Here is a 26,657-nt window from a genome sequence, read left to right on the forward strand (position 1 = left end):
GTAGAATAGTTTGTCATAAATACTCCAGTTGTCTCCTTCAGTGGTATGAGACTCAAAAAATGTTCTTTTATGAGCACTTCAACATTATCTTCTTCTGCAGACTTTTCCATATCCACAAAATGAATGATCATCATTTGTTCAACATGATTCACATCTGGTGTTCAGTCCAGAATTATTGAAAAGTCTTTTGCAGAATGGGCAGCTTCTACAATTTTAATGACATTTGCTAGGATTTGAATGAGTTCATTCTGCATATTTTTTCCCAAGTAATGAACCTGTGTTTCATGATCGGTTATTTTACGTAGATGCTCCTTCATGACTGGATCAAAGAAAGTTAGTTAGTCAAGACATTTTAAAAAGTTTCAATTACCTGGAGTGTATAATTTTTCATTTCTACTGCAGCCGTGGAATGCTAAATTTTGCCCACCGAGAACTCTCACTAAAGCAATCAGACACTATAATATTTGTTGCCAATATTCTTTTTTCTTGATCACACGTACATTTTCTTCATCAATAGTTTTTCCTTTTTTCAATCGTAATTCAAGGTCTTTCCAATTTTGAAAACATTCCAAATGTTCTGTACTACTTTCATGTAAAGAGAGAATTGAAGATCCGTTTTTTCAGTCCTTCGAACCATTTTCAGTAAGTGATGTGCCAATTGCTTGATTTCTAAACAACTTGCAGCAAAAGTGAAACACAGTACTTCAACACTGAATATTGTAACCAGTTTCGATGAATTTCTTCCCTAGTAATGAATTTCCTCTTGTAATGCTGAGCAGAGAATTTTTTTATTTCCATCCTTAGGGAAGGGAAATTCATGAAGTTGTTCGGGTCCAAGTTCCACGAGAATTTGTCGTACACTGTCATCACATCTGGGCCATGAAGCTGGGTCCCCATACTGTAACTTATTTGTAACCTCCTCATCCTTTCTTCCTTCTACTTCATTTACTTCAATTTCTGCATGGGTCTCTGAAGGTGAATACATTTTCTCCACTTCCATATCAGTCTGATGCTGTGAGCGTCCTTCATCTAGAAGTAAGTTTTCAGACTGCTTTTTTGTGGATGTGGTCTACCCTCATCTCCAAATAAAATTCCTTCATCTGGATGCTGTGAACTGCTTCCATCTTTATTTGGATTAAAGAGAAGATATTTCAGGAAGGATCCCTACGGTTCTGCTTGGTCCTTTTCCTTCTCAGCCTTTCATTTACGATACTCAGCTCCCAAGTGTTTTCTTTTTCCTCTTTCTGCCATGGGGTATTTGAGTATTATGTACTGTGCTCCCGACTGCAAGCATTATAGTGTTAAGGATGGCTGACACACCCACCACATGGTTGGCAATTTAAACCACATTGCAGCTATCCCAATATGTTTTTTCACTGCCTAAAGGTTCAGTGATTAGTAACATACGCTCACCTATTAAAACAGTTAGAGCGTTTACACGGAAACAAAATGACCTTTTTCGACATTATACCTGACACTGGTTGTTTGGAAAGTAATCCCCTTCCTCATGGTTATCCGCTTGGAGTGTGACATCATCCCTTTCTTGGTCTATTAAGCATTAATGCTGTTACTTTTCTTTTATGGATTTTATTTATTACATGTGAATCAGTTATAAAGAAAAGTTCATAATTACACAGCCCAATAATAACGCTAAGGTTTAATAACGCTTAAAGATACTCACTCACATTTTGGATTTATAATGCTGAGACATGTTATTCTTTATTCTTTGGCACACAATTTTCTACAGTATTCGCTCGATTCTTAACCATCTACCTGCGACGTGTTTGTGAAAATGACCGTTTGACATGTATCAACTTGCGATATCTCCACTCTACATGAATTTCTGGCTATGCGATCTTGATGTATATTTGAGTTAGGTGTCACTAGCATTACAGCTATTGCCACTGGCGGATGTTTCATTTTGATTTACAATTTAAAACTATGGACTGAGGATCTTCCAAAAGATTGGAAGATCATCAGAGAGACTTTACAAGCCAGCAGTCTATTCATCACTGCTACAAACCTGATATAAGGACTTTAGTAATTATTTGTATATACATAATCTATTAACCATTATTAACTCTCTTCTTCTTTCCTTTTATTATTAAAACTTTAATTTTTAGTTACTAAAGGATTGGCATCAGTGTGATTATTGGGTAAGATCTGAGTTATACATTGACTTGGCTAAGTGGCTGATCTCTGGCGATTAGTGTCTATGCCTCGGAGGGATGGATGCTATCCCGATCATGGGGAGTGTTCCCGGCTGGGAGTTGTAGAGCTGTTTGTGGTCAGAAAAGGTGGAGGAGGAAATATCCCCTCCATTGGTGGTGCTGATATCTGGGGAGACATTGGTAACATGAGCTGTGATGTAGTGGATGGTGCCAAAATGATTATTTCAGTTCTACAGGTATGGTTCCCTCCATTAGCAATAGATCAACCGGGACCATTAGAGCTTCCACAGTGGGAGAAGTGTGGGGGGGTTGGAGAATAGTGCACATAAATGTGGTGGTTGAAACAAATTTGTTTTGATGTGACAAATTATATTTTTAACTTGATCCTCATAACGAAACAAACAATTCTATCATGTAACATGCTGGCAGGCAATGACTTACATTAAGAGCAGATCAGCTAAAAATCTGGTTCTCCAGACTGTGGAATCACTTCACAGATGGCTATTTGTGACCTGATTTAGAAATCTAATAGTCAGTTTTGTTGTTGAACCGGTAAGCATGTGTGTGTGGGTGCATGTGTGCATGCTATGGATTTTTGCTCTATTTAATATCAAGCTAAAGCCTTAAAGCAACAAAGATAAACCTATTCAAAGAAATTGAATATTTATAATCACAACTGGCTTTTTAAATAGATTTCATTTTTACATATTGCTTGATTAGATAACATTGGATTTGTGATTTACTTTCAACATAAAAGAAAATTGCAGTGACCTTAAAGGCATTGTTACATAAAGGAAGAAGGTAGGAAAAACAATAATATCTTGAGTTTAGGATATTATAAATGAGGTACAATAGTATAATTGTCCTTGAGTACGCCTACCAATTTTGTGGTTTTAATCAATTTCCTATTTTAAAATGTTTTTCTCTTCCCTTCATCTTTGTGAAAGACAATGCATCTGTGCATGGTCAGCTACACCATATGCCTTATACAAAGTCAGTTGGACAAAGCACTGTTAAATGCACAAAGTAAATAAATTTTGAGAACAGAATTTTTTTCCAAAATTTATTTGTTACATTAGTTTTGGATCTTGCTTTGTAACTAAAGATGGTTAAAATTCAGACAGATATGAGTTGATTGTCCATTTTAATAGTCCAGAGACGTATATATTTCATCAATGCATATTGATTTACTAATATTTTGCAATGCCTAAAATAGCAAAAGAAGTTGCCACACGCAATAAAGGGATGATGTGCATCATCAGCCTCCGGTGATCAATATACATATATTTCTAAAAGTCAGCACATGTTTCAGAAATATCATTATACACCTGAGCATTTCTCTACATTATTGCAAGCCTGGCTAAATGGAATACTAAAATAGGGAAAGAATGGTTTACATCTTAGTGGCATTTAACCTTACGTTGTGTCCTATTTGCAGATTTGTTAGCATCTGATCATCTCATCCTGAGTTACTCAGACAAGGGGTTCTAAACATGAAGAATACTTTCAGCATAAATGATGATGAAGGCCATTACATTTTGGACTCATTGCTGATTCATGCACATTTTATGGGGAGTGAAAATAAAAGCTTGAAAGATGTTTTGTTCGAAACCTCAAAGTAGAAGTTAGAATTTCTGGTAATGATAGAACTGTGTGTTTGGGGGGGAGGTTAGCTAACCCCATCATTTTGTTTTATTCTTGACATGCTTGCAAGTGAGAATGTTCAGAGGATATGTACGGAGTACAATAGAAGCAAAGTGAATCATTGTTGATGATAGCTTGTGTATATATTGCCCATTTTCAGATTGTTTTTTGTTTCTGTCCTTGAGTTTCTCTGCCCACTGCCTGCAATTGAATGCCAGGGTGTAGAAAGCTCAGCTGTTTTTTCACTGATTTTTGTTTGTCTAAGCCTAAGGGGATTGATTTCCCCTTCACCCACTCAATAAATCAAATGTATCTAGTATAAGTTGTTTCCTAGTGCTGGATGATCTCAAAACATAAATCTGGTGGGATACATAACTAAGTTTACCTTAATGGGTGTAGTGTTATAAGTGCTATTGCTTAATATAAGCTAGTATATGAGTGTATAATGGGTATTTAGTTGTGCAAAGATTGTCATATTTCACTCCAAAAGCTCAGAAAAGTAGAGATTTCAGAGGCCTGATTTACATGTATCTTCTCCTCCTCCCCCAATCCCAATGGAACTGTCCATAATATCTGCACCCAAACTTGTCAGAGCCACATAAAACCAGATCCCTCCAACTGTCCAGGATCCTTGGTGGCATTACTCCATTTCAGCAGCAGTATCATGGCCTCTTGGGGAGGCACTGGGCAGGTTGGTAGCTGTATTATTTTCACAATCTCCCTCCCTTCCCTCCATGTGAATTCCAGACATGTGCAATGTGATGTGTGTGTAATCTTGAAGGTTAAAATGTGGATGCATTGGTATCTGATGACATAGGTGGTAATGCAAAGGGGGGAGGAAGGGAAGGAAATAGTGCAAAATATGTTTTTGTTCAACAGATAAGTGTTAGATGATTCAAAACATTGACAATTATTTTTAACCTTCTTTTTTTTGGGGGGGGGACCATCTTTTTGGATGTTTGTTTAGGAATCTCTTCCCACAGCTACAAAAAGAAAAATTCAAATCTTATTTTGCTTCTTGTTCTGTTTTAGCAGCTGCATGTCCCTAGGCACCTAAGCAGTATTCTCTTTCACCTCATGCACCATCTGCCATGGGAGCCCTTATCCCTTGCCTTGCTTCGTCTCTCTTCTTAAGCAAGGAAGGGACTCATGAATTTTGGAGTGAGGAGGGAAGCTGAGTGAGAGTTGGGAAGACACATTCATAGAATATCAGTGTTGGAAGGGACCTCAGAAGGTCATCTAGTCCAATCCCCTGCTCAAAGCAGGCCCAATCCCCAGACGGTTTTTTGCCCCAGCTCCCTATATGGCCCCCTCAAGGGTTGAACTCACAACCCTGGGTTTAGCAGGCCAATGCTCAAACCATGGAGCTATCCCTCTCTCCGTGCCTCTTCATTCTAGGTTATTGTGTTTCTCTGTTCTGACATCTCTTCGTACGCCACCACTTTCTTTATGCTGCATGGAGAGGGCAGTTCTCGCGTAAGTTGTAATTACACTCCATACCACCAGGGGAAGTCAGCATCACAAATACTGTACTGCAGTCCACTCTGTTGCTTTGCTAGTACTGACTCTCATTGACTTCAGTGGCCTTCAGACCAAACCTATGCATAATGCAATGGGTCTACAGCAGCTGGAATAGAAGAAATTGGGAAAGTATTGAGTGTCATTTTCCCAGACCTGAGGAAGAGCTCTGTGTAGCTCAAAAACTTCTCTCTCATCAACAGAAGTTGGTCCAATGAAAGATAGTATCTCCCCCACCTTGTCTCTCTAACATAATCACTTCATGAGTGTTTTTGTTTCAGACCAACAAATGCGAACAGAATTGTTCAGCTCCAGTGGCAATAGTGAAATAACCCCAAAGAAGGAACATTTTGTTTAAATGACACTATACACCAGCTGAAATTCTACGGGGGCTTGTTTTGTTGACATTGAATGTCTGGCTTGAGGGCTAAGAGTCCTTAGGTGTTCCTTGGATGCTTGATTTTTCTGACTGCTCACTAAACAATTCAGATTATTGTTCTTATATAGGACCCTAAGTAGTCATTTGATGTGTGTCTCAGTTAACACAGAAATAGTGTGGTGTGGGGTTTGACTCTCTTCGGTTAAGTCCGTAACATGATTGGTAAGTGGGAATGATCAGTTATGGTAGTTCCTTGTTTATAGTCTCCATGATTCGTCAAGGTCTTCAAAGTGGAAGAAGAAAAATCACAAGTTCCCACTTTTCTTCCTCTGTGCCTCTAACTCAGACACTTTCGCTGAAGGGCAACGATAAACAGCATTTTCAGTCCCCATGAGTCTTCCTTGTCAAATAAAACTCAGAGACCCAGTAACCACTGTTTTTCATTGGAATCCAAATACATCACTACTTCTGCATTCTCCTTATCTTTATATTGTAATTCTTGTATTAAAAAGCAACAAAATGGGCTTCCAATTAAAGTTAGCTATTTTAGAATTTCAGTGGGTTACAATACTAGAGAGGACATTGTCTATCACAGAAAACTATTCAAAAATGAAGAGTTTCTGAAAAGAGGCTGTTTTAGGGGAGGAGAAAATTCACAAACTTAATCTATGTTGTTTTCCTTTTAAAAAAATGTTTCTAATTTGGAAATTTGAAAAGTTTCCTGGTAATATGCTCAGCCCCCACAAGGGAGGTTTCCTTATTACCCTCCTATGATGCTTCCTGTTGACTCCCTCTGGAGGGAGCTTCAGCCAGAAAGGCGCTGGCCCAGCATACGATTAAAGGTGAAACTAGAAAAGAAAGTCTTCTCTGGGACTTGGAGGAGGTGAGGCTAAGGCAGAGAGAAAAAGAAGTTTCCTTGAACGTAGTCTATGATGTAATAAATTGTACAAACCCAATGTAATTTGTCTCCTGACTTTTCTATAAGTGGAAGAACGCACTGAGGCATTACCATGTGGCATCAGCTAGGTCTTAGAGAAGTTAGCTTTTTTTAATTTAAAAAAGAAAAATAAAACAAACTTGAAATATAGCCTTATTGGCCACATTGTAACACTTCAAATTGTGTTTATCATCTTTCAGCTATAAAAATAAAGGGTTAAAAGTTTGCCAAACTACATAGCTTTATACATTCTAGCTTTTAAGTGTAGAAAATTATTTAACATAACAAATCTTTAGTCTTCAGGTGTTAGTCTTGGCGATCAAATGCACATCATTTTGGATGGCATTCTTATTGTAATAGGTTAAATGCAGAGATGCTATGATGCAAGTTAAATCATAAATAAGTGTAAATTACATCCCAAGGGGGGACACAGGTTGTCCTGTGGTCAAGAAAGATGTTGCATCCTAAACCACCTTCTGCCTTCCTGTTAAAGTAGATGATGGGAGCCTGCTTAATCTTCTTTTCCCATGAATTGCTTTTACTGCTACAACTCATCTTTTCCAACATCAGCATGGAAGTTGCATCCATTTGCTGATTCATTTACACGACCATTTAGGTCACCTCTAAATGTGGCCCAATGTCTGCAGAGATTGTGTGACTCAAAATGAGATTGGGATGAAGTGAAATTGGTCCTGTTAGTGAAGCTATGCGGCTTGGGGACTGAAAAAGATTTTTTTTTCTCCTAGAACTGACTTGCACTGAACTGCAGATGTCTGATAAACAGGCTACGCTTGTTCCTGTTGCTTAGATTTTACTCTTCTCTTCTGTCTATGTTCACAAATAAGCTTTGCTCTCTGATCTTGCTTTTTCCCTTATATCTTATCAGTGGAGCATGCTCTAGTCAGTCCATGTGACATCTGATAACAATCTGTAGGTACCATAGAAGTGAAGTGCAAACAAGAGCACATGCAGAGTGAAGCTTCCTTAAGCTCTCAGAGGAGTTAGGGCTTGGCCTTGAAGTCAAAACACTTGCCAAGTGGTGCTAAGGTGTTTCAATGAAGCTGTGGGGAGAGTTATCTGATTTCTTTTCCTAAGCTTTTGTTTGGGCTGTCCTTGTGCCAAGCAATCTTAGATTGCAATTTTGCTTGTTGATGGACCTGTAGAGGGAGAGACTACTATTCCAGTCTCATTTCTGTTTTTTTTTTTAAGTTCTGAATTTTATACTGCTGTGTCTTTGTCCTCTATTCTCCAGCCCTTTTCTTTTAGATACAGGATATGTAATTGTTTCTTGTTGCAGTTTTGAAATAAGCAAAGGCGTATTGTCCAACAAATTAATTTTAATGTCTGGCACTTAAACAGTATCTCTTTCCAAAGATCTTAGGGGGTTTACAAGCATTAATTAAACTTCAAAGCACCTTATGAGATAAGTGTTGTTACACTCCGTGTTCCGGTGCATCATTTAAGTCACATTTCATGCTAGCACGTTGGAGAGTAGCAGAGCTGTAGATAAAATCCTTATTTGCAGTCTCTTGTGGTTTGAAAATTTTATCCTAAACTCTGTTTTATCAAAAATGACTTAGGTGTCTAAGCTTCATTGAAAGTCAATGGGATTTAAGGTGTAAAGTTGTATTTTCATAAGAGACTTAGGTGCTTTTGAATTTTTTTTCCTTTACCATTGCCATATTGCAGCTTACTGCCTGCCATTCTACATGAGCATTGCTCCTATCAGAGGACTGAAAATATTCTTCTAAATAAAGACCCGGTAGGAAGCATTCTACAGCCAAATAAAAAAGTAATGTGTATACTTTTTAATATAACCACTGATATACTATCAATATCTGCTCATATTTAAAGTTTGCTTTGAATTGTTTTGTCTTTAGGAGAAGCCAAAAATCTTCCGACGTATCCGGGGCCAAACAAGATGAGGGATTGCTACTGTACTGTAAACCTGGACCAGGAGGAGGTTTTCAGGACCAAAATAGTGGAGAAATCACTATGGTAACAAATATTTCTTGTATGCAGATATATTCAGTCAGTTCTTTTAACACCCTAGAACATTTCTGTTTATATTATATTTCTATAGTATTCCAAATAGATCTTTTGGTGGGATGGAGAAGAACATAGCTGATTTTTTTTTTAATTGTAGGACTATAATAATAGCATTATTATGGATATCATGGCCTGGCATCTAATTATGTTTTTATCATTTATGTGTGAGAAGGTTCTTGTCCTGAGAGGAAGCACATAATTAGTTTCCAAGGAGGTTACAGTTAATGCAGCTCTCTAGTTTACTTGCTTTTGAACTTCCTTTATGCTTTTTAGCTATCAGCTTAACCGTGCCATTTAATCCAGCTGTCAGGGATTTTTCCTTCGTACTGTTGTTATAACTGATGCTCTATCAGAGCTGAAAACTACAGTGGGGTTTTGTTCTGCACATTCCTGGAGGTGCAAAAGTGGGGGAGAGGGTAATGAGACTACAAGAAAGGGAAAAGCAGTTACAGCAAAATCCTGAGATGGCAGGTACAGTGCTAAATTGTCTGAAATCCCAATCTCCTGCTGCTGGCTAGCTTTGCTCTTTTGAGAGGCAGTTGGTGGTGAATGGGTGTGTTTCCTTCTCCTCCAGCCACTCTGAAACTACCAGATCACTTGGGTATTCAGGCAAAGCATGAGTGAGAAGGGGTTTCAGAAATCAGCTTTTTTCTCTGCGTTCCCTACTTGCTGGTAAGCTGTCTCCTGGGGGGAAGGTGTGGAATGCTTTTCCCCCAGTGACACATACTAGGATGCTGACCCCCTTTATTAGAATCTAGTTCTCCTCTTTCTCCAGGCACTTTACTGGCCTCCTTGGTGGTAGTGCTCCTCATTATACCCGCTGCTGCTGACCTATGATCTTGTGGCTAAAGCCTTGTCTACCTTCCATATCTGAATTGACTGTAACTATCAGATTATAGCTGCACTGATGCTTGCCTGTAGTGCAGACAGAAAAAACAGCTATTTTCACTGGGGCAGTTTGCCATGGTTTAATGCACCACCAGTTTGAGAGACCAGTGCCAATAGGCTGTCCACACTAGGAATTTGCATCAGTGCAGCTACAGTGATGGCTGCCTTTGGGATAGATTCCCCAGCATAAGCAATGCCTAAAACATAGGCTTGGAAGTTGGGAGAAATGGATTCTAAGGCGCTCCCGTACCATGTGATAGGTATATTGTAAGACTAAACTAGGCAGGAGTAAAATAGTAGAATGGAATGGAACAGGTACAGACTCACAGCAAGGAGTGGAACTTCTGTTGGGGCCTAAAAATGCCTAAAATATAGAGAGAACAAGTTTAGGCACAGACTCTCAGCCTTTAAGGTCAGAAGGGGCCATCATGATCATCTAGTCTGACCTCTTGCACATCATAGGCCATACCCACCCATTCCAGTAATAGGTCCATAACCTCTGGCTGAGTTACTCAAGTCCTCAAATCATGATTTAAAGACTTAAAATTATGTAGAATCCACAATTTACTCTAGTTCAAACCAACAAGTAACGTGTGCCCCATGCTGCAGAGGAAAGAGGAACCCTTCCCCTCCCCCGGGTCTCTGCCATTCTGACCTGCGGGAAAAGTCCTTCTGACCCCAAATATGGCGATGAGTTAGACCCTGAGCATATGGGCGAGACCCACCAGCCAAAAACTTAAGAAAGAATTCTCTGTAGTAACTCGGAGCCTTCCCCATCTATTATCCCTTATCTGCCTATTGGAGACATTTGCTGATAGTATTCATGGATGGGCCATATGCCATTGTAGGCAATCTCATCATACCAGCCCCTCCATAAATTTATGAAGCTCAGTCTTGAAACAAGTTAGGTTTTTAGCCCTTCCCCTTGGAAGGCTGTTCCAGAACTTCACTCCTCTGATCATTAGAAACCTTTGTCTAATTTCAAGCCTAGACTTATTGATGGCCAGTTTATATCCACTTGTGCCAACATTGGCCCCAACTTAAATAACTCCTTTCCTCTCTGGTGTTTATCCCATATAGACCAATCATGTATGCCTTGAGCCTTCATTTTGATAGGTTAAACAAGCCAAGCTCCTTAGGTCTGTTCATGTAAGTAGGTTTTTCATTCCTCTGATCATCCTCGTAGCCTTTCTCTGCACCTGTTCCTGTTTTGAATTGATTTTTCTAGAACCTGACAGACCAGAATTGCACACAGTATTCCACATGAGGTTTCACCAGTGCCTTGTATTTGGTAATAACACTTCCTTATCTCTACTGGAAATACCTTGCTGATACATGTTAGGACTTCATTAGCCTTTTTCATAGTTGCATCACATTGGTGGCTCACAGTCATCTTGTGATCAACCAATACACCTGGGTCTTTTTCCTCCTCTGTCGCTTCAAACTGATACATCCCTTGCTTATAGCAAAAATTCTTGTTAGTCCCTCAGTGCATGATCTTGACTTTTACCCTCTTAAATTTCATCCTGTTTCTATTATGTTAGTTTTCAAAGTCCTCCATATCTTCTAGTATGGTATTCCAATCCTCCCCAATACCACCCAACTTTGTCATCTACAAATTTTATTAGCACAATCCTATTTTTTGTGACCAGTTCATTAAAGAAAATGTTAAATAAGATTGGTCCCAAGACCAGTCCTTGAGGAAGTCCACTAGTAACCTCCCTCCAGTCTGACAGTTCACCTTTCAGTATAACCTGTTGTAGTCTCTCCTGTAACCAGTTCTTTACCTACCTTTTGATTCTTGTATTAATTCTCATCTTCTCCAATTTAACAAATAATTTCCCATGTGGAACTGTATCAAAAGCTTTACTGAAATCTAGGTAGATTAGATCTTCTGCGTTTCCTAGAAAATCTGTTATATTCTCAAAGAAAGATCAAATTGGTCTTGCATGATCTACCTTTTGTAAAACCATGTTTGTTTTTTTAAAATCACAGTTACCATTTACTTCTATGTCGTTCACTCTTTCTTTCAAAATATTTTCTAACACCTTGCATACAACTGAGGTCAACTAATGGGCCTGTAGTTTCCTGGATCACTCTTTTATCTTTTTTAAATATAGATACTGTATTTGCAATTCTCCAGTCATAAAGTATGACCCTCAAGTTTACAGATTCATTACAAATCCTTGCTATTAGGCTTGTAATTTCACATGCTAGTTCCTTTAATATGTTAGGGTGGAATCCTCCTGATTTAGGTACCAGTAAGCTGATTGAGTTTAGCTTCCACCCTGGATGTGGTAATTTTCTTCTTCCATATCTTTGTTCACATTAGCGATCCTGCTACTCTCTCCAAGCCTCCTCATTATCCATATTAAAAACTGAGGCAAAGTATTTGTTTAGGTGTTGGATCATACCTAGATTATCTTTAATTTCTACCCCATGTTCAGCATTTAGCAGTCTCACTTCTTGTTTCCATGTTTCCTTTTTATTTATATGTCTAAAGACCATTTTACTAATGGTTTTAATGGCTTTTGGCAGTTCTCATTTTTTTCCCTACACTTTCTGACCTCTAAGAGAGAGCTTTTCTTGCTCATCCAGCCCTTCTTCCATTCCTTATAGGCCTTCTGCTTTCTTTTAATAACCATTTGCGACTCTTGTTCATCCAGATTGGTCTACAACCCTTCTCTACATTTTTTTTCCTTTTCCTTGGGATGCAGGCTTCAGATAGTTTCTACAACTTTGAATTAAAGTAATTCCAAGCCTCCTCTACATTCAGATCCTTGAATTCTTCAGTCCAGTCCAACTCCCTAATTAATTCCATTAATTTTTTTTAAAGTTTGTCTTTTTGAAATCAAGGACCTTTGTTGCAGACTTATTTTTGCTTATCCTTCCATTTAGTTTACACTGAATTAACCCATGATCACTCAAACTCAGGCATGTATGTATTCTGGAAAAAAGGGATTTACTTCCCCCCAAAATTAATTTCTGGTCACCTTATATTTAAATAAAGAAATCTGGGTGGAGTGGGCTGCATACGTGTATTTAACGTGTACGTCAGTGGTGGAATCAGAGTTAGGGTTTACTTTAGAATTCACTACCTATCTCCTGTTATCATATTTATAGATTACAACGCCAGAAGAGATCATTATGATCATCTAGTCTGATCCTTTGTATAACACATACCCTGAAACTTCAAAATAATTCCTGCAGTATAGCTTTTAGAAAAATATTCAATCTTGATTTTAAATGTGAAACATTTTACATTGGAAATATTCAGTCGTTTAGCTGATGGGATTATAGATAGGAGGTGTAACTTTCCAAAGTCCCAACTGATTTAGGAGCACAAGGCCTATTGATTTTTCATAAGATTTGTCCACTCAAGTTTTCTTGCACTTAATATTTTTCTTGTGACCTTTATTTTGGGTCTTTATTGTGTTCTGAATTGAGGCAAGAGAGACTGAGATGCAAAATGTATAGCGTAGATTTTGACCCTCACAGAGTGTAGATTGATAGCCACATAGAGTTAGGACAGTTATGTTTTATCATGAAGTTGTTAGCACCTTCCAGTTTAATGGAATTGTTTAGCAATGAATGACATAAAGTTGCTGTCTAAAGTTCTTGCTGTAATTAAGAATTTGCCACGTCTAAAGCTTGAAATAGTTCCACAAAAGTAACTTTGCAATTGTCACTTAATTTCTGTCCTGATTCAAGCAAGTGTAACCTTGTTGCTCAGAACTAGGAATTACACAGGTGGTGGTTTTTTTTTTTCCTGTTGGATGATCATTAAACCACATCACAGGAGGGCTTACTGTTTTAGTTGACGTAATTTCACTGGATTAATCCAATAATTATTTTCCATTAAGAAAATAAGCTTTTCTGTTATAGGAATAACAACTTTCCTTGGGAGAAATTCCATCTGTCTTTAGACATATTTAAATTAAAGTCGTAGGCTGAATCTAGTCTGAAATCAGCAGGTTAGGGTGCTCACGGGAAACTACAATCGTTTCATCCTGAATTGTTGACCAAGGAGCGTCTACTTCCAAGTCAGCTCTTGGCTTTTCTTGCTTTCCTCATGTCTCCCGGGATAGCCTTTCTTCCCCCTTGACCATGTCAGCTAGCATCTACCTTTAGCTCCATCTCTTTTTGAGGGTGGGTAGGGGCATGTTACTGCTTTTGTTCATCTGTTTCATAGGAGCATCCCTCCTGACTATCCCAACACCCACCTACCTCTACGCTACCAGTTGGATTTGCCCTTCATCCTTGAACATTCTCCCAACAAGTGAATAAATAAAATAAATTCAAGAAGGAAACTGTTTTTAACAATGTCTTTACAGTGCCTCTGCTTGTACAAATTGCTGCTGCTTCGTTCAGCTATCTAACTGCTGCATCATTGAGGGAGGAGTTGCAGTCCACCCTCCAGTCTAGGATGACAGGACAGCAAATGTGAAAAATCGGGACAGCGGGTGGGGGGTAATAGGAGCCTGTATAAGAAAAAGACCCCAAAATCGGGACTGTCCCTATAAAATTGGGACATCTGGTCATCCTACTCCAGTCTTTTAACTGTGCACTCCTCCACCACATATTTGATCGTGTGCATTGCTGCCCTGTAATGACCTCGATAGGAGGGAGCTAAGCCAAATTTCTGCATTGTGGCAGTCACTGTGACCAGTCCAGTGAGTAGCCTGTTAAGCCTAGTTATGATTTGCATCCCAGGTTACAAACAGGTGGATGTAAATTAGGGCTTCTGAAATTCATCAGCATGCCTGTCTCTCTATCCCAGAGTTGCTGCCGCTCTGCAAGGACATAGCTGTTGGTCTTGATATGCTGTTGTTCATCCAAGATTGGCACTGGGCCAGCAGCACTGGACAGGAGTGGATTAATGGCTGCCACAAAAGGATGTGTCAAAGTCAGCAGGAGTTGCAGGTGTAGTTCTTTTTCTTGAGACGGGCAGATCATCTTCTAGGAAGTGTGCATTGCTTACTTACACCTATTGGAACCATTGTCAGCCTTGTGTGCAGCAGGTTGTTTTCATCTGTTACAGCTCTTCATGCAGTTTGAAGGTTAATGGCATCTTGTCAAAGTTTTGAGGGAGCTATGGGATCCAACACATATAAATTAGATGTTAATGTGTGGCTAAAGGAACACTAATTATATGGGTGGCTGTGTTCAGCTCCGAATAAATAAGACACACATGCTTACCTCTCCACCAGATTTGTTGCAAACTATTCCCTGTAAGCCTATGATGAGATTTAACATGGAAATGATATTAAATCAGCACTTCAACTCTGGCCCCCATTCTCAATTTCTAATACTTTGGTTGGGCTTCTTGTCAAAACTTGCACAGTCTCTGAGTAATAGGGACTTGGGTGTTGCAACCCATGAAAGCAAATCACAAAAATTACATCTCTCGTCACCTTTTTATTGACAATTTAAACCTTTGCTGTTTTTTCAGTTTAGCAAACAAGTGAAAACCTCTGTTTTTTTTTAAATTTTTATTGAACTGTGACTGTTAAATGACAAACTGTTTCCCGTTTGTGACCTATGGGCTTCTTTTACAATCATCTGTGAACATATGCATAAAGTTGAATATACTTGTCACCCTGAAACAATTGTCATAGTTCAGGGCAATTGCACCTGTATTGTTCCTTCGAGGGCACCCTCTCTAGGCTCCCAGCTCCTTAGCCGTCACCTCCCTTGGGCAAAGTCCAAGTGTCTCTCTCTTTTGAGACCAGGGGTTTTCCAGGCTGCACAGTTCTCTGCCTACACTGTGATATCCGTAGCAAGCCAAAACACCTGAAGGGCCAGCACCTGCTCTTTGCTTTCTCTGCAGAGGTTCTGAATAGTGTAATTGCCTGCAGTTCTAAGTTATTGTACAGCTCTTCATAAGTAAGCATGTTTATTCTTCAGTTGAAAGCATTACAGAAAAAAAGAAATTAAACATTTTGTTTACATGCATGTTAAAAAGCTTACCAGAGCTCACCCTGAACTCCAGCTTTGGACTCTGGTAGGTGTCAGTCTTACAAAATCCATAACTGTCTCTCTCCCCCACCCTCTTTCTCCCCACCCCGCCACACAGTTACAATTTCATGGCTGTCTCAGATTCAGAACCAGACCAACTGTGAATCGTTCAGTCTTTCCTTTTTTTCAGATTGCACCTTTCACCTTGGCCTCACGTAACAGGTGATCAGTAGACAATGGGCAACTCCTCAGGGTGAAGCTTCAAAAGGCTGGGGTTTTGCATAATTGGAGGTGGAGAATTTGCATTCCCCTCCCCCTAGATATTCCCCAGGAAAATGACTTAACACTTTTTGTTCCAAAACTCCATTCTTGTCTGGTACATTGTTCAGTATAATCTTTTGAACCCCCAGGTTCCATATCTGTCACATTTCCCCCTTTGAGAGGTTATATACAATCCCGGCCCACAATAATACATAAACCATTCATTTAATACAATGGATCTGTAAAATACTAAATCTTAATTCAATAAAGTCTGCCAGGAAATTGCCATATCTACAACCATGTCTTCTAATTCAGGTTTCCTTGCACTGACGGAACCTGTATTTTTTCCAGCTGTTTTTTCATATACTCTGTATACACATGAAAGGGTTTAAAATTGAAACATGGCTGAAACATTTCATTTTGTACAGTGAGGAATTCTGCATGTGTCATTTTTTAGCTAATTACTTGAATGGTAATTTCACTCCTGTGGAGGTGGTTTATTACAGTGGTTCTCAACCAGGGGTACGCAGAGGTCTTCCAGGGCGTACGTTAACGTATCTAGATATTTGCCTAGTTTTACAACAGACTATATAAAAGCACTAGCGAAGTCAGTATCAACTAGAATTTCATACAGTTACTTGTTTATACTGCTCTATATACTGTGCATTGAAATGTAAGTACAATATTTACATTCCAGTTGATTTATTGTATAATTATATGGTAAACATGAGAAGCATGACACCACAGCTGCTAGAAGAGGGCCTTATACTCCCTGATTGAACTAACCTCGTTATCTCTAGCCTGATTCTTGCTTGCATATTTATACCTGCCTCTGGAAATTTCCATTACATGCATCCGACGAAGTGGGTATTCACCCACGAAAGCTCATGCTCCAATACAGCTGTTAGTCTATAAGGTGCCACAGGACTCTTTGCTGCTTTATGAGAAAGTAAGCAATTTGTCAGTAAAAGTGTGCTATGACACTTTTGTATTTCTCTGTCTGATTTTGTAAGCAAGTAATTTTTGAGTGAGGTGAAACTTGGGGGTACGCAAGACAAATCAGACTCCTGAGAGTGGTTCAATGGTCTGGGAAGTTTGAGAGCCATTGGTTTATTACATGTATTACAGTAACGCTTAGAAGCCGCAGCCAATAAACCCCACTGTGTTAAGTGCTGTACAAACACACAGTAAGAGTCCCTGCCTTGAAGAGCGTACAGTCTAAACAGCTAACGGGGTTGGGAAAGGAAACATTTTGTTATCCCTATTTCCCAGATGGGGAGTTGAGGCACAGAGATTAAGTAATTTACCCAGGGTCACACACAACCTAGACCTCTTGCTTCCCAGGCCAGTGCCTTAATCACAAGGCCAGTAACAATATTACTACACCTTTCATTAGCACTAAATTCCCCTCAAAAACTTGAGAGCAGCCAGGTTAGTGGGCAGTCAGGTGGGACCAATAAATCATTAAGAGCAAGGGTTGGCAACCTCTGGCATGCGGCTCGCCAGAATAAGCACCCTGGCGGGCTGGGCCAGTTTGTTTACTTGCTGTATCGGCAGGTTCGGCGGGCTGCGGTTCACCATCCCAGGCCAATGGGGGTGGCGGGAAGCGGCGCAGACAAGGGATGTGCTGGCCGTGGCTTCCTGCCGCCCCAATGGCCTGGGAGGGCAAACCACGGCCAGTGGGAGCCACGGTCTGCCGAACCTGCCAACGCGGCAGGTAAACAAACTGGCCCGGCCCGCCAAGGTGCTTCCCCTGGCGAGCCGCATGCCAGAGGTTGCAGACCCCTGGTCAAGAGTTTTACATAATTTCCACCAGCCAACCTCTCTTGGCATCAAAACAGGACTGTTGTGCTGGTATATTATACTGACTCAAAGATTTAAGGTTTCTACTAGGACAGCTTTCTAATGCCTGACTGGAAGAAGCAGTGGAGTGGAGATACTCATAGGTACAGGGTGGCTAAGGCTAGAGGAGGCTCATTCCTTCCCCTTCCCTCCCCGCACAAAGCTCTCAGCCCAGCTTGACTGGTGAAGCCCTACACCTGACAGGGCCAGGAAGGGGGTGGGGCAGGATCTCATGGCAGGAGGACCCTGCCTGCACACAGTCTTGGCTCCATGATCCATTAGTGCTCCTTACTACTTGACAGGAATTTTTCACACCTTGGATAGAGTGATCAAAAACTGAATGTAAGAGAAAATAATCCACCTGGGCCTTGAGTCTACTGTCCCTAGACTTTGGCGGGGAGGGAAAGTGCCAACCACATACTACTTGTATTTGTGTGAATGTATAATACATATTCACAAACAATAGACTTTGCTTAATGTTAATTAAGGCTGCTGTCATCAATAAACTAAACTATTAAAAAATTAGGAAAATACATAAAGGATTAAAAGGCTGTTAAGTCAAGCACACTCAAGTTCAGAAATGCTGGAGGGGACATTGCCCTTGCAATCTTAATTTATCTCCCTTCTGGAAAAATCTGAGACACTGAGGTACTGACCCTGTAAAACAGAAAATACCGATGCAGCCTCACAGTAGTGAGACCACAATATTAAGAGAAGTCTGTAGCAACTCCATAGTTTAAGGGTATGTTGAACTTAACACAAGAATAAAGTTCCTTTGTTTCACACTTTGCCAATTGAAGTTAGTTACTAAATTTGATAAATTCATTCTTGCAAAGAGTTACTGTTCTGTATAAAGGCTTGTCCACACTGTTTGGAGCGGCACTATGTCAAAGCACATTATGGAACTTGTAGTATACAGGAGCAGTATCCACACAGCCAGATAACGTGTGACAGGTTTAGACTCTGGCTTGCTGTGCACTAACCAACCATATAGATGCCCTAATTTTTAATAAAATATTGAATGTTTGCTGATATCGTCTTAAAATACTTGCTTTAAAAAAATTGCTTTGTTTTCCTCACATTTATTTGTGTTCTTCTAGCTAACCAACCCCAAACTTCTCTCTCGCATTCGGATGTGTTGGACACAAGCCACTTCTCAAATTTTAAATACATAGTTGTTCCACTTACTTTGGAGATACGCCAAGATTAGCTGATAGAATTACTTGGATACATCAGTCCTTACATGTTCCAGTGTTGCCCACCTGCCTCTGGGAAATACAGAGCTCTGCCCAGCATAAAGGCCACGGGGGAGGAGGCTTTGAACCAAATGGCATAAACAGTGCTTTGAGAGCAGCTTCTCGCCTATATATTTGCTCCACTGTAATTCTCACAACAGCCTCACTCCTCAGTGTACTCTCCCCTACACACACTGCCTGCCCCCCCGCCCTGTTCTCAGTTACCACATTTTGCCTTTAAACACTGATCTGTATCAACATTGATGGATCTAAACATTGACGTGTATCAACATTTAATGGCGTAATGTGGTAAGGGGGCTTGCGGGGAGTGGAGCTGTATAGGAAGAGGCGCTTGGGGCAAATCAGACTGCCCATGAGAGATTATTGGGGCAGGGAATGAGCAAGACTTTGTGGGGGAGACATGTAACACAGCAGAACAGAGTGCCGGAAGGGGAACCAGGGCTGTGGGAGGAGGCATGGTGAACAGTAAGGCTCTGAGGGGTTTACGAATGAGAATACATATCAGTATTGAAAGCTATCCATATGAGTAATTATCAGCATTGTTGTAGACTTTTTCTAAGAACCTGAGAAATTACTGAAAAGTAAACACATCTATAACTTGAGTTCCCCTTTGTTGGGGCGGGGGGGGGGGTTCAGATAGAGGCTGAATATCCCACCAGACAAGGATATTTCTCTTTGTGGGAGAGGAGGAAATTTGATAGCTGTGAGAGTCACAAGGTCACTAGAAATGGGCAAGGGAGAATTTTTGGTGTTTGGTAGGTATGTCAGCCAGTGGATAGGGTTCAGAGCTAGCAGGGTGAGACTGTAAGGGCACCAGATATCCACACAGAATAAAAGCAGTAAAAGAACAGGCTGAAGAAGTTTTAGGAAAAAAATGAGAGGAGTGGTAGAAAACAGAATGGAACATAGGAACGGCCGTACCGGGTCAGACCAAAGGGTCTAGCCCAGTATCCTGTCTACTGACAGTGGCCAATGCCATGTGTCCCAGAGGGAGTGAACTTAACAGGTAATGATCAAGTGATCTCTCTCCTGCCATCCATCTCCACCCTCTGACAAACAGAGGCTAGGGACACCATTCCTTACCCATCCTGGCTAATAGCCATTAATGGACTTAACCTCCATGAATTTATCCAGTTCTCTTTTAAATGCTGTTATAGTCCTAGCCTTCACAACCTCCTCAGGTAAGGAGTTTCACAAATTGACTGTGCGCTGTGTGAAGAAGAACTTCCTTTTATTTGTTTTAAACCTGCTGCCCATTAATTTCATTTGGTGGCTTCTAGTTCTCATATTATGAGAATAAGTAAATAACTTTTCCTTATCTACTTTCTCCACATCACTCCATCATATCCCCCCTTAGCCTCCTCTTTTTGAAGCTGAAAAGTCCTAGCCTCTTTAATCTCTCCTCTCATGGGACCCGTTCCAAACCCCTAATCATTTTAGTTGCCCTTCTCTAAACCTTTTCTAGTGCCAGTATATCTTTTTTGAGATGAGGAGACCCCACATCTGTACTCAGTATTCAGGATATGGGCATACCATCAATTTATATAAGGGCAATAATATATTCTCTGTCTTATTCTCTATCCCCTTTTTAATGATTCCTAACATCCTGTTTGCTTTTTTGACTGCCACTGCACACTGTGTGGGCGTCTTCAGAGAACTATCCAGGATAACTCCAAGATCTTTTTCCTGATTCATTGTAGCTAAGTTAGCCCCCATCATATTGTATGTATAGTTGGGGTTATTTTTTCCAATGTGCATTACATTTATCCACATTAAATTTCATTTGCAATTTTGTTGCCCAATCACTTAGTTTTGTGAGATCTTTTTGAAGTTCTTCACAGTCTGCTTTGGTCTTAACTATCTTGAGCAGTTTAGTATTGTCTGCAAACTTTGCCACTTCACTATTTACCCCTTTCTCCAGATCATTTATGAATAAGTTGAATAGGATTGGTCCTATGACTGACCCTTGGGGAACACCACTAGTTACCCCTCTCCATTCTGAAAATTTACCATTTATTCCTACCTTTTGTTCCCTGTCTTTTAACCAGTTCTCAGTCCATGAAAGGACCTTCCCTTTTATCCCATGATAACTTAATTTACATAAGAGCCTTTGGTGAGAGACCTTGTCAAAGGCTTTCTGGAAATCTAAATACACTATGTCCACTGGCTCCCCCTTGTCCACATGTTTGTTGACCCCTACAAAGAACTCTAACAGATTAGGAAGACACGATTTCCCTTTACAGAAACCATGTTGACTTTTGCCCAACAATTTATGTTCTTCTATGTGTCTGACCATTTTATTCTTTACTATTGTTTCAACTAATTTGCCCAGTACTGACATTAGACTTACTGGTCTATAATTGCTGGGATCACCTCTAGAGCCCTTTTTAAATATTGTCGTTACATTAGCTATCTTCCAGTCATTGGGTACAGAAGCTGATTTAAAGGACAGGTTACAAACCATAGTTAATAGTTCCACAGTTTCACATTTGAGTTCTTTTAGAAGTCTTGGGGGAATGCCATCTGGTCCCGGTGACTTGTTAATGTTAAGTTTATCAATTAATTCCAAAACCACCTCTAGTGACATTTCACTCTGTGACAGTTCCTCAGATTTGTCACCTACAAAAGCTGGCTCAGGTTTGGGATTCTCCTTAACATCCTCAGCTGTGAAGACTGAAGCAAAGAATCCATTTAGTTTCTCTGCAATGACTTTATCGTCTTTAAGCGCTCCTTTTGTATCTTGATCATCCAGGGGCCCCACTGGTTGTTTAGCAGGCTTCTTGCTTCTGATGTACTTAAACATTTTGTTGTTACCCTTTGAGTTTCTGGCTAGCCATTCTTCAAACTCCTCTATGGCTTTTCTTATTACATTTTTACACTTAACTTGGCAGTGTTTATGCTCCTTTCTATTTACCTCACTAGGATTTGACTTCCACTTTTTAAAACATGCCTTTTTATCTCTCACTGCTTCTTTTACATGGTTGTTAAGCCACGATGGCTCTTTTTTAATTATTTTACTGTGTTTCTTAATTTGGGGTATACATTTAAGTTGGGCCTCTATTATCATGTCTTTAAAAAGCGTCCATGCAGCTTGCAGGGATTTCACTCTAGTGACTGTACCTTTTAATTTCTGTTTAACTAACCTCATTTTTGCATAGTTCCCCGTTCTGAAATTAAATGCCACAGTTTTGGGCCGTTGAGGTGTTCTTCCCACCACAAGGATGTTAAATTTTGTTATATTATGGTCACTATTTACAAGCGGTCCTGTTACAGTTACCTCTTGGACCAGATCCTGTGCTCCACTCAGGACTAAATCAAGAATTGCCTCTCCCCTTGTGGGTTCCCATACCAGCTGCTCCAAGAAGCAGTCATTTAAAGTATCGAGAAATTTTGTCTGTGCTTTTTCGTCCTGAGGTGACATGTTCCCAGTCAATATGGGGATAATTGAAATCTCCCACTATTATTGAGTTCTTCATTTTGATAGCCTCTCTAATTTCCCTTAGCATTTCATAGTCACTGTCACTGTCCTGGTCAGATGGTCGATAATAGACCCCTAATGTTATATTCTTATTAGAGCATGAAATTACTATCCATAGAGATTCTATGGAACATGTGGATTCACTTAAGACTTTTACTTCATTTGATTCTACATTTTCTTTCACATATAGTGTCACTCCCACCTCCCGCACGACCTGTTCTGTCCTTCTGATATATTTTGTACCCCAGAATGATTGTGTCCCATTGATTGTCCTCAGTCTACCATGTTTCTGTGATGCCTATTATATCAATATCCTCCTTTATCACGAGGCACTTTAGTTCACCCATCTTATTATTTAGACTTCTAGCATTTGCGTACAAGCACTTTAAAAACTTGTCACTGTTTTTGTCTGCCCTTTTCTGATGTGTCTGATTCTTTATGTGAATGTTTCTCGTCTGATCTGGCTCTTACATTATCCTCTTCCATCCTTTGCTCCTGAGTATAACCTAGAGAATCTCTATCAATAGACTCTCCTCTAAGAGAAGTCTCTGTCTGATCCACATGCTTCACTGCAGCAGTCGGCTTTCCTAGTTTAAAAACTGCTCTGCAACCTTTTTAATGTTTAGTGCCAGCAGTCTGGTTCCACTTTGGTTTAGGTGGAGCCCATCCTTCCTGTATAGGCTCCCCCCATCCCAAAAGTTTCCCCAGTTCCTAATGAATCTAAACCCCTCCTCTCTTCACCATCGCCTTATCCACACATTGAGACTCTGAAGCTCTGCCTGCATACCTGGCTCTGTGCGTGGAACTGGGAGCATTTCTGAGAATGCCACCATAGAGGTCCTGGATTTCAGTCTCTTCCCTAACAGCCTAAATTTGGCCTCCAGGACGTCTCTCCTACCCTTCCCTATGTCATTGGTACCTACATGTACCACAACCACCAGCTCCTCCCCAGCACTACACATAAGTCTGTCCAGATGCCTCGAGAGATCTGCAACTTTCGCACCAGGGAGGCAAGTTATCATACGGTTTTCCCAGTCATCACAAACCCAGCTATCTACGTTTCTAATGATCGAATCTCCCATTACTAACACTTGCCTTTTCCTAGTGACTGGAAATTTAAAGAAACATCATGTTGTTGTTCTTTCTATTTGGTACTAGCTGAAAAATAATGCACAGTTTGTGTTCTTTTGCTTTATAAATTGTTCAAGCCTAGAAACTTGCACTCCAGAAAGATTCCTTCTTTTTCCAGCAGAAACATCAATACTATGGGCCAGATCCTCACTTGTGTAAGTAGGCATAGCTCCATTGACCTCTGCTGAGCCAGGCTACTTTACACCAATTGAGACTATATCTGTACCTAAAATCTCCCCACCCTGGATCTAATGTAGATAAAACAGTAATAATTTTCTGATTTTGCTGATGTATATATGCGCTTGAATTCATGACACAGCACTACCTATCAAGTCCTTCAGCCCAATTACTTATGAGAAAATGGCTTATGCGCAGTGGATGGATATTAGAAGAGGGTCTGTACTTTCACAATGGCTTAAGTTGTGTGGATTTGTTTTAGGTGTATTTCTTATGTAACCATATGCTTCCAGTTGTATATATTCTGCCAAAACTCTGAGTTTCAGATCTAGTATGGGTGTTCTTAGCAAATGTTTTAGATTCCCAGAACCCCTTGTCGGCCTCTTTTGGCTACTTCTACAGAATCTCACCTTGTCTATCCTCACCTGATAGTTCTATAGTAGCAGCAACCACACACTGTGTCAGAATTTGAGTTCATTCAATTCCCTTGTTATCTGTCTTAAGTATTCTGAAGAATCCTTTTTTTTCCCCTCATCACTCTCTTAATGAAATGTTGCAGAGTATGTATGCACATTTTATAAGCCAAATGCTGAATTGTTCAGAAACAGGCAAGTACCCTTTCGTAGACTCCTTCAGTCTATTTATTTTTCTTCCATCTCACACTGTGATGTGAACTCTGGTCTTCAGTTCATGCAGCAGGATGAATCCAGTATTTCTAAACAAGTTGGACTAGTCAGAGGATGCAGAGTTCTCTGTAGCATGTTAATGGTCCTTACTTTCAAGTACAAAGGCAGGTTTAAAAGGAGAAGAAAAATCTATATACAAAGAGGTTTGGTTTGGGCAGTTTCATTATTATTCATGTTGCAACTCTCTCCCTTCATCCACTGAACTGTCAGTGCCAAAATGAGAACAAGACTGCTTTTGCAAACCCAAGTGTTGAGAAATAAATGCTGGGTTTTGCAACATTATTTGAAACCGAAGAAGTCGTTCTAGTCTATGATTCAGTTTATATACTTTTGTTCCTTCCTTACATTGATTGTGATGATTTTTAATAGGTATTTTTCAAACAAAACTTTTTTTTACAGTTAAGGTTGAACATGGTGCTGTGGAGTCTAGCTAACCCTGATAAGTAATTACAAAATCCTGCATCTTTTAAAAAACCCAAATCACCAGAATGTTTGAAAATTGACAGTTAAGAGATCTTCTCCTATATAATTTTTCATTGCTTAAACTCACTCCACCTGACTTCTCCCCTGTCCCCACCCCACCCCAGTCCAGCTCCTAAACATCTTTCCCTTGGAATTTGCAAAAACATATGCTTAGTAGAGTTGCCAACTTTCTGATTGCAGAAAACTGAACACCCTAGCCCCGCCCTCCGCTCACTCCATCCCCCTTCCCTCTGTCACTTGCTGGGGCAGGGGATTGGGGTGTGGGAGGGAGGGAGGGCTCCGGCTGGGGGTGTGAGCTCTGGGATGGGGCTGGGGAGGGCTCTGGCTGGGGGTGTGAGCTCTGGTTGGAGGGTGTGGGAGGGGTCTCTGGCCTAGGGCCCAGGAGATTGGGGTGCAGAAAGGATCTGAGCTCTGGGAGGGAGTCTGGGGTGTGGGAGGGGGCTCAGGGCTCAGATGGGGTCGGGGTGCAGGAGAGGATGCAGGCTTCAGGCAGCACATACCTTCGGTGGCTCCCGGGAAGTGGCGACATGTCCCTCTGGCTCTTAGGTGCAGGGGTGGCCAGAAGGCTCTATACACTGCCTCGTTCACAGGCACCGCCCCCACAACTCCCATTGGCCAATGGGAGCTGTGGAGCTGGTACCATGGGTAGGGGCAGCGCGCAGAGCCCACCAGGCCACCTCTGTGCCTAGGAGCTGGAGGGATATGCTGGCCGCTTCCGGGAGCTGCGCGAAGCCAGCTGTTTCTCGACTAGGCATTCCGGTCGAAAACTGGGCACTTGGCAACTCTAATAGGCCAAAATAAAAAATGACTAGGCGATAATCAGAAATAGGATCTTGAATCGGAAACCTGTCTGTAAATTGAGTGGGTGAATGAAGTAGTATTTGGAAGAGGACAGGAAGGATTCCTTTACTATTTCCAGACTAATTCACATTTGGGCACTAAAACAGATATTTTTTGAGGAAAATATTTCTCCAGTGTTAACTATAATTTTTTAAGGAAAATCGCGCTGCATTTTTTTAATGAAGTTTTTATTTATGACTTTGCTGTTGCTCATTGGAGGAAAGAGGTTCAAGTCTCCAACTGAGGGAAGTGCTTAAGCATGTGCATAAGTACCTTGCTGAATCAGGCTGGCATAAAAGATCTGCAGGAAAGGAGTCCTGCTGTACCTTGATGAGGCCTAGCAAAGGGCTTCGCTCCAGTGGGCTTTAGCAAGTGTGTGGGAGAGAGGGAAAGGGAAGATGATGAAACCTGGGTGGAATATGGAGTAAAAGATGGTGAAAAGGGGAAGCTTTTCTCATGGTTAAACTTTGGGATTTAAAATCTACATTATGTTAAAGTTAAGTGTTTAACAGACTCTGCTTTTCCTTGTCTTTCTCCATGCCCTCCAGTCTCCTGTCATTTCCCCCCTTTCATCCCCTGCCCCAGAATCACCCTTCCTCTTCCCCAGACTCCCATTCCATGCCCACATCATGCACTGAAGATTCCTGCTCCACCACGTTTCTCCAACAGTTGAGATTGGCATGTGAAACATCAGGAAGATCAGATGGGGGTGGGGTGGGGGGATGGCAACAGAGGTGTATTCAAAATGAATCTGCTTATGAGATATTAGCTTCACCCTTAGTTATGGAGTAGTTACTGTCAACAGCTGGATGTGGCAGTTGTGAGGCTAGTGACTCAAAAGCGCTATTATTCTATGTATAGAACACCAGTCTCTCGAAGTATCTGGGACACCTTATAATAAAACCCAAGGCAGGTTAAATTAATAAAAATATAAAGGAATTTAAAATCAATATCCTGTG

General features: G+C 40.6%; 1 protein-coding gene across 1 annotated transcript in view; it reads left to right on the forward strand.

Moving 5' to 3' along the window:
* RASA3 (RAS p21 protein activator 3) overlaps nucleotides 1-26,657 on the forward strand; it is a 198,257-nt gene that overhangs the window by 52,686 nt on the left and 118,914 nt on the right. The window contains exon 2 of the mRNA XM_045007204.1: nucleotides 8,530-8,647. Coding sequence (XP_044863139.1) covers nucleotides 8,530-8,647 — 118 coding nt within the window. The remainder of the gene's footprint in view (nucleotides 1-8,529; nucleotides 8,648-26,657) is intronic.

This window comes from Mauremys mutica, chromosome 1 (genome assembly GCF_020497125.1).
Source record: "Mauremys mutica isolate MM-2020 ecotype Southern chromosome 1, ASM2049712v1, whole genome shotgun sequence".
Taxonomy (NCBI): Eukaryota; Metazoa; Chordata; order Testudines; family Geoemydidae; genus Mauremys; species Mauremys mutica.